This window comes from Mandrillus leucophaeus, unplaced genomic scaffold (genome assembly GCF_000951045.1).
Source record: "Mandrillus leucophaeus isolate KB7577 unplaced genomic scaffold, Mleu.le_1.0 Scaffold895, whole genome shotgun sequence".
Taxonomy (NCBI): domain Eukaryota; kingdom Metazoa; phylum Chordata; class Mammalia; order Primates; family Cercopithecidae; genus Mandrillus; species Mandrillus leucophaeus.
In genome coordinates, this window is record NW_012109752.1 from 501,582 (window position 1) to 518,533 (window position 16,952).

Below are 16,952 nucleotides of genomic sequence, written 5' to 3' on the forward strand. Positions count from 1 at the left end.
AAGCAATTCTCCTGCCTCAGCCTCCCAAGTAGCTAGGATTACAGGCATGCACCATCACGCCTGGCTAATTTTGTATTTTTAGTAGAGACAGGGTTTCTCCATGTTGGTCAGGCTGGTTTCGAACTCCTGACCTCATGATCTCAGCCTCCCAAAGTGCTGGGATTCAGGCGTGAGCCACCGCCCTGGCCTAATTTCAGGGGTTTAACAAAGGCTGCCTGGGAAGAGAAATGCATGAATGGAAGCCCTGAAGGCTGAGTAGGAGTTGACTAGGTGAAGAGATGTGAGGCTTGTAGGAGGATGGGACAGCGTGTGCAGGGGCTCTGAGGTGAGAACGTGTGATATCGGCGGGGGGACGGAAACAGCAGCAAGGAGGAGAGTGATGAGAGATGAGCCCACGGAGATGGGTAGTGCCAGATCCTACAGGGTCTTACTTGCTGCAATAAGTTTACCAGGGGGTACTCTTACTTTACATCGTTCTCTCTCTGAAGATCAGGTACCCTCTGCCCCAAGTGAGACCCAGACCAAGAGGACCACTCACCAAGGATGTAGAGTTCACCATCCGGGGACACTGTGGGGAGGGAAATGAGAATACCCTTAGCAATTGAGCTTACTCCCCCTTACCCCCCCCATCAAGGACAAAGATGACCTGAGGGGCCCATAGGAGAGGATTCATACCACCCAGCCTCCTGTGGCACCTTCTTCCAGCGTAAAATCCCGCGAGACTGGCACTATCTGGTCCAGAGAGACATCGTCCCCAGTAATGGCCATCCTCCGGTGCGTATAGAGGAAGAGACTAAGGGCAGGAAGCAGAGGTGAGGATGGGGGCCTGCTGGCTGTCCCTCAGTCCTATCTTGGAGGCCTCGGGGTGCTCACACTCCCTCCTTAGTCCCTAATACTGTGCTGGTGGTGCCCTGGCTAGGCACACTCCTCATGCCATCTCTGTCTATGGTGCCCATCAGAGACCACAGTTGTATGGATGAGGTCATCAAACCAGAATTTTTCTCATCTGCAGGAGCCCCTGATTGTTAGTAAAACACAAACACATGTTTGATCTAACCATGGTGCATTCTAGCACTGTGTGTGACAGGAACAGTGTAACCTTAGCTACCCACTTCTCTCCCTGAACCTGTTTCCCATCTGTAAAATTGGGGTGATGGATCAGAAAATGTCTAAGGCCCCTCCCTCCCAGCTCCTAGACCCTGAGTCACTCACCAGCTATGAGACCTTTGACAGCTATTACTCTCTCTCTGCTTCTGTGTGGTATGTGGGTGTTACTAGACAACATTTATCGAGCACTTTCTTTTTTCTTTTCTTTTTTCTTTATTATTTTTTTAAATTATTTGAAATAGAGATAGGGGTCTCACTATATTGCCCAGGCTGGTCTTGAACTTCTGAGCTCAAGTAATCCTCCCAGCTCAGACTCCCAAAGTGTTGGGATTACAGGTGTGAGCCACTGCACCCAGCCTTATTGAACACTTTCTGTGCACCCCATGGTGTTTGTTTTTTTTTTTCTTTCTTTCTTTCTTTCTTTTTTTTTTTTTAAATAGAGACAGGGTCTTGCTGTGTTGCCCAGGCTATAGTGCAATAATAGTTCACTGTAATCTCAAACTCCTCGACTCATGTGATCCTCCCACCTCAGTCTCCTGAGTAGCTGAGACTACAGGCATGCACCACCATGCCCAGCTAATTTTCTTATTTTTTGTAGAGATGGAGCCGGGGGGCCAGAGGGGGAGGTCTCACTTTGTTGCCCAAGCCGATCTTGAACTCCTAGCCTCAAGCAATTTTCCTTCCTCAACCTCCCAAAGTGTTGGGATTACAAGCATGAGCCACTGCACCTGGCCTAACTCACTTTACTCTCTAATCTGGACAAATCGAGGAGTAAAACAACTTGCTCAAGATCATGTGGTTCCACCAGGTGCAGTGGCTCTTGCCTAAAATTCCAACACTTTGGGAGGCTGAGGCGGGAGAATGACTTGAGGCCAGGAGTTCCAGCGTGCAGCTATGAGTGCACCACTGCACTCCAGCCTGGGTGACAGAAAGAGACCCTGTCTCTAAAAAAAAAAGACCATGTGACGCTGGGTGCGCTGCACTTTGGGAGGCCAAGGCAGGTGGATAACTTGAGGTCAGGACTTCAAGACTAGCCTGGCCAAAGTGCTGAAACCCCATCTCTACTAAAAATACAGAAACGAGCCAGGCATGGTGGTGGGCACCTCTGTAATACCAGCTCCTCAAGAGGCTGAGGCACGAGAATTGCTTGAACCTGGGACGCAGAGGTTGCAGTGAGCGAAGATCACGCCGCTGCACTCCAGCCTGGGTGACAGAAAGAGACCCTGTCTCTTAAAAAAAGATCGTGTGAGGCTGGGCATGCTGGCTCATGCCTGTAATCCTAGCACTTTGAGAGGCCAAGGCAGGTGGATAACTTGAGGTCAGGACTTCAAGACCAGCCTGGCCAACGTGGTGAAACCCCCTCTCTACTAAAAATACACAAATGAGCCAGGCATGGTAGCAGACACCTCTGTAATACTAGCTCTTCAAGAGGCTGAGGCACAAGAATTGCTTGAACCTGGGACACAGAGGTTGCAGTGAAACAAGATCATGCCACTGCACTCCAGCCTGGGCGAAGAGCAAGACTCTGTCCCAAAACAAACAATAGATCATGTGGCTTGTTAGTAACAAAGCCTAGGTTTGAACCCAGGCAGTTGGACCACGAGGCTCAAGATCTGGACCAGTATGTTAAACTCTCTCTTCTCAAGAAACTTCCTCCTTAGATCTTGAGGATTATAAGTTAGTACCTGTGCAGGGTTTAGAATATAGTGTTCAAAAAATATTAACTGTCATTTTGATAATTATTCTAGGAGACTCAGACCCTGCCCTGGAGTGACGGTTGAAGTTGAGCTGGAGGGTGCAGTGATGAACAACCCCATGGCCCAGACAGGTGGGGACCAAGCCCCTCACTCACGCGTGTTCCTGGCTGCCGTGCTCCAGGCGGTAGCGCACAAGTCCCAGGAGGCGGCTCTGCCGGCTGTCCCCTTCACACAGCACACCTTGCACCGCCTGCGGCTCAGAGTCAAGGGAAGACAACCCAGAGGCGAGGCCACTCCCCACCCAGGCTGTCCCACCTTCCTCCGTTCCCCTGTCCCCCAGATTCACTGTGTGGCCTTGGGCCAGTCACTCTCTAAGCCTTCCTCATCTATGAAATGAGGATAATAATCCCCAACTTCATAGGGAGTTAGGAGGATGACTGCGTATTTAAAGTATCTGGCGGAGAGTCCAGGACTCAGTAAGTACTTAGTAAATACTGATTTCCTTCTCCCCTGATGGTTCAGAGAGGCAGGAGAGGGGATAGACGCCTCGACACCTTCCATTCCTCTTTCCAAGGCCAGGGCAGGCTCAGGGCTGCAGTTAGCACAGGAAGGATATGATGACGCAGTATTCCCCCTCAGCCAGCGTCTCCTGGATCGCCACAGACTGGTCCATGCTGGCTCCTGCTGAGTGCACACACCCTGTGGGAGGGGAGATGGGAGCCCCCTTTGGTCAACAAGTTACGCATGGGGTGATGGAGCTGCCTCAGAGGGGTGGGATGCAGTGGGGAGGGGCCTTTGCGGAGGGAAACAGTACTGGGGAGGCCTGATCCTCCTCCTCCTCCTCCTCCTCCTCCTCCTTCTCCTCCCTAGAATAGGCCTTTCAGTTTTTAGGGTTAGGGGTCCAGTCCCTTTGCCCCTGCTGGGATCTACAGTTTGTTGTACTGCCTTTGTCTGGGAGGGCATCCAGTTGCTCTTGAGTGTGGTCTATTCTACTTGTTGGAAGCGGGGTATGTGGATTGGAGAAGGGGACCTGGTCCCTTTGCTCCTAGGACAGGGCTCTGCCTGTCTTTTGGGGGCAGTTTTTGTTCTGCTGGCACCTCTCTGGGAGGTGTCAGTGGTGTGTCCATGTGGGGTTCAGGGAACATCCCCTTACTGTCATTCAGGAGGGTCCCATTCCTCTTTCCTTGGAGACAGGAAGTGTCCCATTGCTGCTTGCCCTTCACCCCCGCCCCAGCAGGCCCATTGCATCAGCTGCAGGCCGGTGGCGGGGGGGTAGGGGGTGTCCCAGCCCTCAGCTTGCCCACTCCCTCCTGCCCAGCCCTGCCCTGGCTTTCCTACTCTGCTCCCACCCACAGCTCCCTGCCATTGCCACCTACCTACCTCCTGAGCTGTCACCGCAGGGCACACAGGACTCCGCTGCCCCAGGTTCCGGGACAGTGACTACATTTCCCAACAGCCCCTGCGCCACTCGGTGGTCAGTCAGCCTGCAAGTCCCAGCATGCCCGAGTCAGTCGTGGGGTGGGGAGTGTCTCCATCCCCATTAACCCCTTAGGTCCTGGGGTACACTGGGCTCCCTGTTCCAGAAAGGTTTTCAAATGATTGCCCTCACTCCCATCCCCAGCCCTCTAGGTCATGGGGCCAAAGCTTCCTGCCCAGGAGGAAGATGGTCACATTTTATCTTAGGGGAAGAATATAATGCATTTTTATTTCCTCCTTAGTTCCATCATCAGCTCTTCTCACTCCAGGGTAGACAGCCCGGACCTCTGCTGAAACTCTTACCCTAAAATAACTACCCTCTCCTGGTTTAATGGAGGGAGAACCAGACTATGAAGAACCATTATGTCCGTTTTCCAGGTGGAGAAACTGAGCCTTGGAGAGGGTAAGCAGTTTGACATTAAGTCTTGTAGCTAGCAGGTGGCAACACTGGGACTCCACTGAAAGTCTGACTGCAACTCCTGGGCCATTTGTACTGCCACACACTGCCCTATTTCCTCCCTCAGCCCCACCTAGCCCTCCTGCCACACAGTGCTGTTTGAGGCTACTGGGTGTGAACGCACTTTATAAAGGGTATGACACTGTTCCTGTCTGACAATGTCCTTCCCCTGATCCACCTGGCTGTGTGACCTTGGCCAAGACCTTTCTTCCCTTGGGACTCAATTTCCCCATCTAAGATAAGGAGGTTACCCCAGATGGACAAAAAGAGCCAGCACAGGGACTGGGCACAGTGGCTTATGCCTGTTATCCTGGCACTTTGGAAGGCCGAGGAGGGAGAATCGCTTGAGGCAGGGAGTTTGAGACCCCATCTCTAAAAAAATTTTTTTTTAAATTTAGCTGGGTATGGGGTGCATGCCTGTAGTCCCAGCTACTTGGGAGGCTGAGATGGGAGGATCACTTGAGCCCAGGAGTTCAAGGCTGCAGTGAGCTGTGATTGCTCACCCAGCTCAGATAAGGATTCTCACTTGGCCTATTGGCCTTTTAATTAGGCTGTAAACTCCCGTTGGACAGGACTATGCCTTTTCATCAATACACCAGCAGTTGCTGGCACACAGTTATCTATGGAGTTAGTGAATTCCTTACTGAAATATTTTAATAAATACACCTTCTCTCAAGCTTTGACCCAAACTGAAGGAATGGGCGTCGGCGCTGGAGAGTGGGTGACTGTTGTGACTTGTGAACGGTCTCCCCTCCTCTTTCCCCAAGTGAAGTGGCCGTCCTAATGACCAGTTCAACTTTGCATATGCAAACCCCTTCCAGAAACAGTCATTGCCGCCTTCTCAATCCATTCCTTTTCCTGGAAACATCCACAGCACAAATGGAGCTCAAGTTTATTTGAATTCATTGTCAAAGGCATGTGGAGGATGAGGGGAAAGGGGATTGACTCAGACCCTTACGATCAAGGGGTGGGTCACTGCAGGGAAGCAGAGGAACCCCAATTCCAGCCCTGCTCTTAGTGTCAAAGCCTGGGGAGGAGGGTCTGGGGAAAGTAGATGGGGCTGTGTGCTTTTTATGATGAAGAAACTGTCCCTGCAGGATTTTGGGGTCCTCCCACTGGGTGGGGGTCAGGCAGGAGGTTTTCTGTTTTTCCAGACAAACCCCATCCTCTCCTTGAGATTAGGGCTGAGGCCCTACCGCCTTGGAGGGTTCCGTGGTCAGGCCTAGGCCGTAGAAGGGGAGAAGTCAGGAGCCTTAAGCCCCAGAGCTGTGGGTTTGATAAAGTCCTTTTACTAAAGATGCAGCTATAGGAATCAGAGCTGGAGGGGGACCTGAAGGCTTGTAGGTCCTACAGGGTCTTCTTGGCTGCTGCTCCCAGATTCTGCTGGGCCCAGCTAGGGGAGCAAGAACAGGAGCAGGGCAGAGTGGAGGAACAGTAGCATAGCCACAGCCAGGGCCCAGTGCAGGGGGTTTCTGGTGGCCCCAGGAGCTGCCTGGTTGAAGTGAAGTTTCCCACCCAGCTGGAGGCAGCTGCCTGAGGTTGAGGCTTGACAGCACTCCTGGGAGCAGGGTGGGGCCACAGCCCCATGATTTTGGGACGTCCCTGCTTCACAGGCCTGGCTGCAGCCTGCAATGTAACCTGAGCTGGAGCATTTCAGCTGCAAGAAGAGTTGGGACCATTCATCTTTCCCTTGCTCCTCTTCCCCACTCAAAGGCAGAAAGTGTTAAGGGGGTCATGGGTTGAGCTCAACCTCCTTGGACCCCTAGCTTCCTGCCCACAAGATCAGTGAGTCCCTAGTGAACATACAGGGTGGTCAGAAACAAAGGGGCACATCGTGGAGGTATGGCAAATTCCAGTTGCTGCCTTCGGTGTTGGCATCATACAGAGCTGAGGGAGTCAAGTTTGCTAGACCCCAGGCAGCCTGGCTCCCAGCAGGTCTAGCTCCATCCAGATCCTACTGCTGAGCTACCCACTCCAGGTAGAAGGAGAAAGCCATGCAGCTCTGAGGGAGGACAGCTCCCTAATCCTTGGAGCATCGCAGGGCTCACCTCACGGAAGTCCAAGCCCTCAGGGCACATGGCCACAGCTTTCTGCCCTTTGAAACAGTCACCACCTTGGCAGGAGAAAGTGGCACAGATTTTCTCCTGGAAGAGAAAGCAGGAGGAGGTTTGGGAGCTCTGTGCAGACTGAACAGGTGGTAAATGCTGGACAGAGGCAAGGCTGGAGCCCTATCATGCTCGTGTCACTGGCCCCATCCACGACACGCTGTCTGTTTCTGCCTCCACTTCCCAGAGCAGGCAGGTGAGAATGAGACACTCCCATTTCCCTGGAGGGCTGGCAAGGTGGTGGTCACCAGGAGTAGAGTGGAATGTAGCTTGTCCTTTGGGATCATCAGGTGGGCTAGGCCTAGGAGCAGAGCAGGACTGCCTGGGGAAGTGCTGTGACACCTCTGCAAAGCCCTGACCCGCCTGCCTTGCCCCCAGGGAGAGCATGATGTGTGTGGGCAGCTCACAACCTGACATCTCCCGCACCGCTGCCTGGATGAGCACAGGTGCTTGCCCCAGGCCTCTTTGGAGCTTGTTGGGGAGGGGAGTGCTGGATGGGCTGGACTGGGGAATGGTGGGGATATTAGGAGTAGGGAATCTGAGAAGGGGTGGGGCACCAAAGGTAGAGAGCTCAGACTTGGGGAGCTAATGAGGAAGGAAGACTTTTTTTTTTTTTTTTTTTGGTGAGACTGTCTCACTCTATCGCCCACGCTGGAGTGCAGTGGCGAGATCTCAGTTCAATGCAAGCTCCGCCTCCCGGGTTCATGCCATTCTCCTGCTTCAGCCTCCCGAGTAGCTGGGACTACAAGTGCCCACCACCACCACGCCCAGCTAATTTTTTGTATTTTTAGTAGAGACAGAGTTTCACCATGTTAGCCAGGATGGTCTCAATCTCCTGACCTTGTGATCCGCCCGCCTTAGCCTCCCAAAGTGCTGGGATTACAGGTGTGAGTCACCATGCCTGGCCTAGGAAGACATTAAAGTTAGGGGTCAGACAAGGCTTAGAGGTTAACATATTCATAGAGGTTGGGGGGCTGGTGAAAATTGAGCTGAGATTTGAGGGCCTCTCAAAGGGCTGGGTTCAGAGTTGAGGGTTAGTGGGCAGAAGGGCTCTGAGCTTGTGGATGAGTAGGAATGGGAGTCAGAGGTGGGGGCTCTGAGGAATGGGGCTCGGAGCTGCAGGTTGGCTGGGCAGGGCTGAGTATTAAGGGTGGGGCTGTCTCACCCCAGGCGGACTCTTTGAGCATGAGACAGAGTGGCCCTCCACTGCGGCACTGCAGCCTGCAGGGGTCTGGGCTGGGGGCTGAGGTGTTGGACAGAAGGCAAGGGCTAGGACCCGTTTCATTTCCCCCTTCACAGCTGAAGCTGCACCAGGCCATGTAGTGGAAAGCATTGAGTTGAATCAGCTGGGTAGAGAGAATGCAGGCATGTCCAGGAGGATGGGGGCACAGCCAGGCCTGGGCCATAGCTCCACGTTCCCAGCATCCCAGATACTGACTCCTCTCCCTCCCGCTTCAGGATCTGTTCCTGCCCCTTACTGTACCTGAATGTCAGTCTCTCTTCCAATGGCCTCCCTCCACTCCCCTTCACCTCTGAGAAGTGCCCTGTCTTGGGTCCATCACAGCCCCAGCCCCACACCTCACTGTGGTGCTGCCCAGGCTCACACTCTGTGGTCTGGTTGGAGAACTTTTCCGCCTGGTAGCACATCTCTCCAAGGCAGTGGAAGTTGTGGCATATCTGTGGACAGGTTTGACCACTGTGGTCACACGCCCAGGGCTGAAGGCATTAGGAAGGTTGTCCCCTCCCTCATATGCTGTTTACCTGGACAGGAGCAGTGGTCAGTTGACTGCTTGCCAGATTCCAGGCTACCAGTAAGGCCAGCGGGAGGACTGATAGGAGGAAAAGGAGAGAGGGAGCCACTGCAGAGGCCGAGGCAGGTGGATCATGAGGTCAGGAGTTCAAGACCATAACCAGCTCAAAGGTCATAGGTCAAAGAAAGGTCATGCAGCAGTTAAGTGGAAGAGGTCATGAACTTAGGGAAAAGTAGGGGCAGTCCTAGGGTCCAGCGGTAGTCATGGTCCAGGAAAGGCTAGGGTCCCTGGGCTGAGGACAGCTACCTCTGAGCAAAGCAGATCTGTGGCTACCATTGGCCACATACATCTTCAACTGAGGTGCTGCAGGAGCGAGCTAGAGAGAGGGAAGGACCAGTTCTGGGCGACTGAGGAAATCTACAAGCAAAATTTCCATTATTGTACTATGCAGATGAATAAACTGAGGCTGGGGAACTAGGGTGGGCGTGGGTCAACCTTTAGGGAGTAAGAGATCTCAAGGGCTCAGCTGTCACTTCCTGCAAGTCATACTGTCAGAGTGACACTGAGGCAGGCACAAAGGGGCCTGCATTCTAGTAGCAGCCCCCCTGAGACTACATGTTGTCACTGGCATGTCAACGGCAGCATCCCAGCCTGAGGGGAGGCAGAACTGGAACAGGTGCAATGACAGGAAATAGATATCCAGTGCCTCTAATCTGGCCTCATTTGCTGCCAATGTCAGAAGGTGCCCAGGGGTGGGAAGGTGGGGGTCATTGGCTTCCTCAGAACCCAGGGCAGGGAAACCCTGGGCCACAGAGAGTCAAAAGTCCGGGCTCACTTTGTCCAAGTGTTCTTCAGGATTCAGACCCCAGCCTGTCTCTAAATGAGTGCTGAGCCAAATATGGGAGGTAGCTCTGAGACTTTGGGTTCCTAGATCTCAGACTCTGCCCCCTGCAACACTAAGGGATCAGACCTAGAAGGGTCTGCTAAGCCTGGGTTTAGGTTTTTCCATACAAGGTAGGAAACTGCTAGAGATGAGAGTGGGGCATTATTCCCATCTTCTTGCCCAGCACTGGAAGCTGAGCACAACCCAGACTCTACCATTCCCAACGCTAATGGGACATCCGTTTCCCTGCCCTCATGGATGTAATCCTCCATCAGCACTCAGACTTGTCTCTCAAGTGACAGCAGCCAGGGTGATGCGATACACAGGAGAGTGTGCAGCAGACTCCTGGGTTAGGCCCTTCTGATGGCGTCAGCCTCTCTGTTGCCCATCCGTCCCCTAGACCAACAAACACTACACTCAAGAAACAGTTCTCTTGCTGGGCATGGTGGCTGACACCTATAATCCCAGTGACTCGGGAGGCTGAGGCAGGAGAACTTCTTCAGGCCAGAATTTCAAGACCAGCCTGGGCAAGATAGTGAGACCCCTTTCTCTACAAAAAATTAGCTGGGCATGGAGGTGTGCACCTGTAGTCCTAGTTACTTGGGATGCTGAGGTGGGAAGGTCACTTGAGCCTGAGAGTTAGGAGGCTGCAGTGAGCTCTGATCATGCCACGGCACTCTAGCCTGGGTAACAGTGAGACCTTGTTTAAAAAAAAAACAAGTTTTTAGGGCCGTGCACAGTGGCTCACACCTGTAATCTCAGCACTTTGAGAGGCCAAGGCAGGTGGATCATGAGGTCAGGAGTTCAAGGCCAGCCTGGCCCATATGGTGGAACCCCGTCTCTACCAAAAACATGAAAAAATTAGCCAGGCATAGCAGAGCACGCCTGTAGTCCCAGTTACTCAGGAGGCTGAGGCAGGAGAATTGCTTGAACCCAAGAGGCGGAGGCTGCAGTGAGCCGAGATTGCACCACTGCTCTCCAGCCTAGGCAACAGAGTGAGACAGTCTTACTCTGTCACCCTTTTTCTTCTCGCCCCTTTCCTTCTCCTTACTTTGCACAGATGAGGCTGGAAGGACAGCTCAGGAATATTACGGGGCAAGTAGACAGACACTGAGCAGAATCAGAAGGCTGGGCAAAGATAGATGGGTACCTCCTAGGCTGTATTAATCCAGGCTTCTTGTCCATCTGCTTTAGTCTGTGTGCCCCTCCATGGCTAGAGCATATTGTCAATATTCTCTGTGCCCCACCTTATCCCAGCTGTAGACCTACCTGCACACTTGAAGGTGCAGAGGGCTGTAAGTGTGCATGCACAAGGCAGGGAGGCTACAGCTGCTGCCCCTGGAAACCGGAAGCTGCCCTTCCTACTCCCCTCCAATCATTTGTCAGCTCTGGGAGTTGCCTCTCACGTTACTGCCACTGGGTATACATAGGGACCACAGAAAAGAAGAAAGCACAGCTGCTGCCCAGACTGTAGTTGGAGGGAGAAAATAAAGCCAGTTGACAGCTTGAGCAGATCAAAAGACCTCCGTCCCAACATCCCACTGGGAGGTGCCTTATTTGTCTGGATCAGAAACCTGGCAGGTGGAGAGGGCTCTCAGAAGAGATCAGAGGGAGAGGAGACCAGTGTCTTCCCAGACTGGACCTGTAATGGGAGGACTCTTCTGGATGAGGGTGGAGAGGGTCACAGGCTCATTCCCACCCTGAGAACTCTGAGTTGAGGCTGACAGTAGGACCTGAAGAATGAGGGGAAAGGTTGCTATCATCCCAAGGATTTGTTTTTTTAAGGCAGAGGGAGAGAAATATCTCAGAACTTCACTTCCCCAACACATTGGTTACCTTTAGTGTGCTCCCTTCACAGAGCCTTCCAGCAGGGAGGGAAATGGACAGCAAGTGGAGAAGACAGGGATACCTGGTTGAGGCCAGAGACAGATTTATTCACTTTCATCCGAGAAGTAGGGAGTAAAGACTCCTCCTGGGAGGGCTCATCCCAGGCGCAGCCTCTGGGTTTAGCAGCACCAATCTGAGGGTCAATCCCAGGAACAACTCCCTAAATGCTCCCTGCAGCTTTTAGGGAGCTAATTGAATTAACTGTTCTCAGCAATAAGTGCATTGGCAAAGGTTCCGACTCCATGTCTAAGAAAGATTCTTGGCTGGGCACAGTGGCTCATGCCTGAAATCCCAGCACTTTGGGAGGCCGAGGCAGGTGGTCAATTGAAATTCTCTTCTTCCTTTGGCTGACCCTATGGAGTCCAAACCTGAAGGAATCACCTCTGAGAATCAATTCTGATGTGGTTTGCCTGCACCTCAGGAAAGAGCTGTGCCCCTTGCAGCTGGATGGAGCTGGCCACATGGCTCTTCCTGCGTTCCCAGAGGCTGCTGCTGAGCTTCCTCACCTCTGGCTTCTGCCCCCACTGTCTCACCTCCACTTTAATTTTCAAGGTTTGATCTAGCTGTGCCTGGCACATGGAAGGCACTAAAAAAGCCCTGAATGAATGAAGGTAACAAATGAACAAGCCTTTGCTGTGACAGGTAAGCCCATTTCCCTCCAAGGCTGTTTTGGCACAGAGTTCCCATGCTGACTGCAGTTGCTGGGCAAGGGGATGGCAGGACTCCGTAGGACCTGGTCCCACTTCCTCTCCACACTGTAGAGGGAGAGCCCATTAACCCTGGAGTCCCAGGTAGCCTCAAGACAGGGCTTTGAGGACTCCAACAACTGGAAAGCAGCAGGTGCATTCCTTGGTAGCCCAATGCAGTCACTGTTCTGACGAGCGGTCTGAAGGGCCATCTTCTCCCCACATTTTCCATTCCAAGGCTTTAACTCTCTTCTCAAATGGCAATGTCTCCTTGCACCTTGGGCCAGTTTCCACTAATCAGTGTTTCTAGTTGGCTCAATTAGGTTTAATTATTCACTCTGCTTCAGCTCAGGCCCTGGAGAGGCTGTCCAACTGGAGTCTTACTTATTTTTTTTGAGACGGAGTTTCACTCTTGTTGCCCAGGCTGGAGTGCAATGGCGTGATCTCAACTCACCACAACCTCTGCCTCCCAGGTTCAAGTGATTCTCCTGCCTCAGCCTCCCTAGTAGCTGGGATTACAGGCATGCACCACCACGCCTGGCTAATTCTGTATTTTTAGTAGAGATGGGGTTTCTCTATGTTGGTCAGGCTGGTCTCGAACTCCTGACCTCAGGTGATCTGCCTGCCTCGGCCTCCCAAAGTGCTGGGATTACAGGCATGAGCCACCACACCCAGCCTGGAGTCTTAAATGGAGTGAAGGCACAAGGGAATGAGTTGCACAGGGATGGGTTGAACTGGGAAGGAAAATACCAACCTAGACTGCAGTGCCACTGGGGTGGGGGTGGTGAAACTTTACTGCCATGGAAATAACCACGGCAAAAGATTGGTGTGAGGCAGAAGGCTAGTTCCAAGTTGGGATTTTTTTTTTTTTTTTTTGAGACGGAGTCTTGCTCTGTCACCCAGGCTGGAGTGCAGTGGCGTGATCTCAGCTCACTGCAACCTCCGCCTCCCGGTTTCAAGTGATCCTCCTGAGTACCTGGGACTACAGATGCATGCCATCACGGCTGGCTGATTTTTGTATTTTTAGTAGAGACAGGATTTTGCCGTGTTGGCCAGGCTGGTCTCCAACTCCTGACCTCAAGTAATTCGCTGCCCTCGGCCTCCCAGTGTTGGGATTACAGGCGTCAGCTACTGCGCCTGGCCTGAGCTGGGATTTTTAAAAGTAGATATATTAGCCAGCCTGCCTCTACATGGGGTGAGTGTGGCACTGGTCCTTGGCAGGTTTTTAGACAAGTAAGATATAAATGTATAATATAAAGAAAAAGATTAACATTTTTTTTAAAAAGTAGATTTATTAAAAACAGGTGAAGATCTGAGTGTTGAGAGGCAAATGGGGTCTCTGGGGGATCCTGTCCTGCAGCAGGCCTGACTTTCGGATGACAGTGCTTATAAGGCGGATCAGTGCCTTCCTGCTTGCCTTAGTTCTTTCCATTTCAGACACCACATTTGGATCCTGGAGCAGCTGCTTAACTACCCAACTCTACCATGGCTATCTGGGCTTGGAGAACATGCGAGTATTAGCTACTTTTACAGTCAAATAGGGATCTTGTAGAAGAAACAGGTAGACAGACCCACCAAAGTCTCTCATTCTGACCTAGCAAGCTGGTGAAGTCTCTGTCGGTCCTAGTTCCCTTGTATGTTGGGCTGCAGGCCCATTCCAATACAGCCCAACTCTTTTTTTTTTTTTTTTTTTTGAGATGGGGCCTCACTATATTGCCTAGGCTGGTCTCATACTCCTAGGTTCAAAGGATCTTCTAACCTCAGCGTCGTGAGTAGCTAGGACTACAGTGTGTGCCACCATGCCTATTTTTTTTTTTTTTTTTTAAATGAGACAGGATCTCACTATGTTACCTAGGCTGGTCTTAAGCAACCCTCCTGCCTCAGCCTCCCAAGTAGCTGGGACTATAGGCACAAGCCACCGCACCCAGCTCCAACTCCTTTCTTTATGCAAATACAAAAGGCAAACCTTGGTGCCACACTTAGTCCTTAGTAGCAGCCCTGGCTCATCCTCCTAGTCTTTCCCTAGTATTTGCATCAATGGCTAAGCTGATGGCAGACCTCATCCTGGGGTAATACTCATTCAGGGAAGCAGCAACAAAGGATGGTAGGGTAAGAGGTCAGGTCAGATTTGTAGCAAAACAGGTGCCCATTAAATCTCAGCTACTACTAAAGTTGGTGAGAAAGAGGTATGGAGGCCTTAAGACCTGAAGCACTGAGTTGGTCCATAACCCTGGGCTTTAGAACAAGGTGTGGTTTTATTTTCTGGCAGAATCTTTTAAAATATAAAACAGATAAAACACATCTCAACCCTGCAATCTGCCAGCATGTCTTGTTTCTACAAGATGCATGCTAGACCATGAGACTACATAGCAAAGGGTCTTTAAGAGGATTTGGTTGGGAGAAATAGAAAAAGCAGATCTCAGGGAAGCCTGGGCTAGCCCAAAAGCTGAGCTACATCCCTGAACACTAGAGCAGTCCTTGTCTTTTCAGATCCTCATAGGTCTTCTTATTCACAACATTCCCACTTGAATCTTCGTATTCTTCCTGAAAAGGAAGGGGTACACTTTGTTAGATATATCTCCTAAAAGAAATGTTTGGAACCAATCTCTAGGTACTTGAGCTCATCCTGGCCTGATTCCATGGCATACTCTGGTACACTAAGACTGGCATTTATTTATCTAAGACAGCCTTTCTCAACTGGGGTTCCACAAGAGAATTAAGTCCCACTGCCCCAAAGCAGCCACGGTGTTCAATGAATTAACTTCTCTCGTAGACATCTAAAATGCTATTAGTCATGACCCATCATTAGAGTATCTGAGAAAATAGTTTATTTAGCTCTCTATATTTAAGATGAGAAACCATGGTTGAGAAAGGCTGACCTGCAACAGCAAGTTTTCAAACAGTTCCCAAGAATCCCAGGTTTCTGCTCAGAGGCCACTGAAGGGTTGAAAGGGAGGCCACGAAGTCTGAGCTTCCCCATGTCCAGAGCAATTCTGCTTGATTCTATTTTATATATCGGAGTACTATATTACAAATGGAAGACAGTTTTGCTGCCAAAAAGAAAAAAAATACTGAAAACCACTGACTCAAAAAAAGGGAGGCTATTGCCAGTTACTATGGGACTTGGAGTGAGTCAATACTATTCCTTACATACATGTCATTCCTCATCTCTGAAACCTGCTGCTTGGGATGACCATCATAAGACCAACAAGGACTTCTCCCTGTTGCTATGGGAGTACCATCTCTCATTAGATGCTTTCCTCAAAGGAGATCTAATACATGATACAGAGTCTCGGCATTTTAGTCTATAAATCTCCATGGCAGAACATGAGATATGGGTACTCCCACTTGCCGTTTCAATTTTTGTGTGTGTGTGAGGCAAATTCTTGCTCTGCCACCCAGGCTGGAGTGCAATGGTGCGATCACAGCTCACTGCAGCCTCGACAGCCTGGGCTCAAGTGATCCTCCTGCCTCAGCCTCCTGAACAACTGGGACCACAGGCATGTGCCACCACTCCCAGTTAATTATTGTATTTTTTGTAGAGATATGGTTTCACCATGTTGCCCAGGCTGGTCTCCAATTCCTGGGCTCAAGCAATCTGCCTGCTTTGGCCTCCCAAAGTGCTGGGACTACAGGCATGAACCGCTGCACCCAGCCCATTTCAAAATTTGAATGGGAGAATACAATCTGCCTTTTTGTTGTTAAAGAGACAGGGTCTTACTCCGTCACCCAGGCTGAAGTGCAGTGCTATGATCATAGGTCAGCAGCTGCCTCAAATTCCTGGGCTCAAGTGTTCCTCCTGCCTCAGTCCCAATTAGCTGGGACTACAAGCATGCACCACCACACTTGGCTAATTATTAATTTTTTTTTTTTTTTTTTTGAGACAGAGTCTTGCTCTGTCACCCAGGCTGGAGTGCAGTGGCACAATCTCGGCTCATGCAACCTCCACCTCCCGGGTTCAAGTGATTTTCGTGCCTAGGCCTCCCACGTAACTGGGACTACAGGCGTGAGCGGGTGGATCACCTGAGGTGAGGAGTTTGAGACCAGTCTGGCCAACAAGGCGAAACTCTGTCACTACTAAAAATACAAAAATTAGTCAGTGTGGTGGCAGGCGCCTGTAATCTCAGCTACTCGAGAGGCAGGAGAATTGCTGGAATCCAGGAGGTGGAAGTTGCAGTCAGCTGACGTTACACCACTGCACTCCAGCCTGGGCAACAGTGTGAGACTCTGTGTCAAAAAAAAAAAAAAAAAAAGGAAAAGTCAATTGGTAGATATTGTCACATTCTACTCGCTGCTGCAGTACACCAGGGACCATCTTTTACCTCCCTTCTACGTGGTGAGGGAGCTCTCTATCACTTGACACTATCCCCAACACCATCCACATTAGTACTCACCTCAGTGTCGGGCTGCCATCGTTCTGAAGCCTTCTGCAATTTCAGTTTGGCCCACACTGCAGGATGAGAAATGAATAGCAATCAGGATGGACTGAACATCTGTCGGGTAGCCAGTGTCATAATCCTCTCTCCCTGCCATTAGGATGCTCCCTAGAAGACTCTGCCTGTGAGATTTCTGCCTACCCCAAACCAGAATTTTGGTTCTGGACCACCTACAGACAAAACCCCTTCCACTGCAAAACTCATCATGACCTTGCTTTGCTATAAAAGTTGGATCAAATATAACCAAAGACCTCCGAGAACAAAAAACTGCTACTCTTGAAGGAGGTTAATTGTGGAACAACCTATGAGAATAATGGGAGAAAGTGACTTTACTTTCTTAAAGCTCATAATACAAAATTCTAACAGTTCAATAACAATCTCTATGAAGGAGAAAAGGTAAAGACATCTGAAAAAACCATCATAGCTTCAGAGGGAGTGATCAGACATGTATACACAAGAAAAAAACT

General features: G+C 50.9%; 2 protein-coding genes across 2 annotated transcripts in view; both read right to left on the minus strand.

Annotated features, from left to right (window-relative positions):
* Positions 1-3,477, minus strand: part of INPP5B (inositol polyphosphate-5-phosphatase, 75kDa) — a 96,862-nt gene extending 93,385 nt beyond the window's left edge. Inside the window, 4 exon segments of the mRNA XM_011969513.1 lie at positions 539-568; positions 696-793; positions 2,960-3,060; positions 3,427-3,477. Coding sequence (XP_011824903.1) covers positions 539-568; positions 696-793; positions 2,960-3,060; positions 3,427-3,477 — 280 coding nt within the window.
* A 10,789-nt stretch (positions 3,478-14,266) lies between these two features.
* Positions 14,267-16,952, minus strand: part of SF3A3 (splicing factor 3a, subunit 3, 60kDa) — a 47,521-nt gene continuing 44,835 nt past the window's right edge. The window contains exons 17-18 of the mRNA XM_011969515.1: positions 16,444-16,499; positions 14,267-14,593 (exon numbers count right to left, since the gene is read on the minus strand). Of these exons, the coding sequence (XP_011824905.1) occupies positions 14,516-14,593; positions 16,444-16,499 (134 nt within the window). The 3' untranslated portion in view covers positions 14,267-14,515. The remainder of the gene's footprint in view (positions 14,594-16,443; positions 16,500-16,952) is intronic.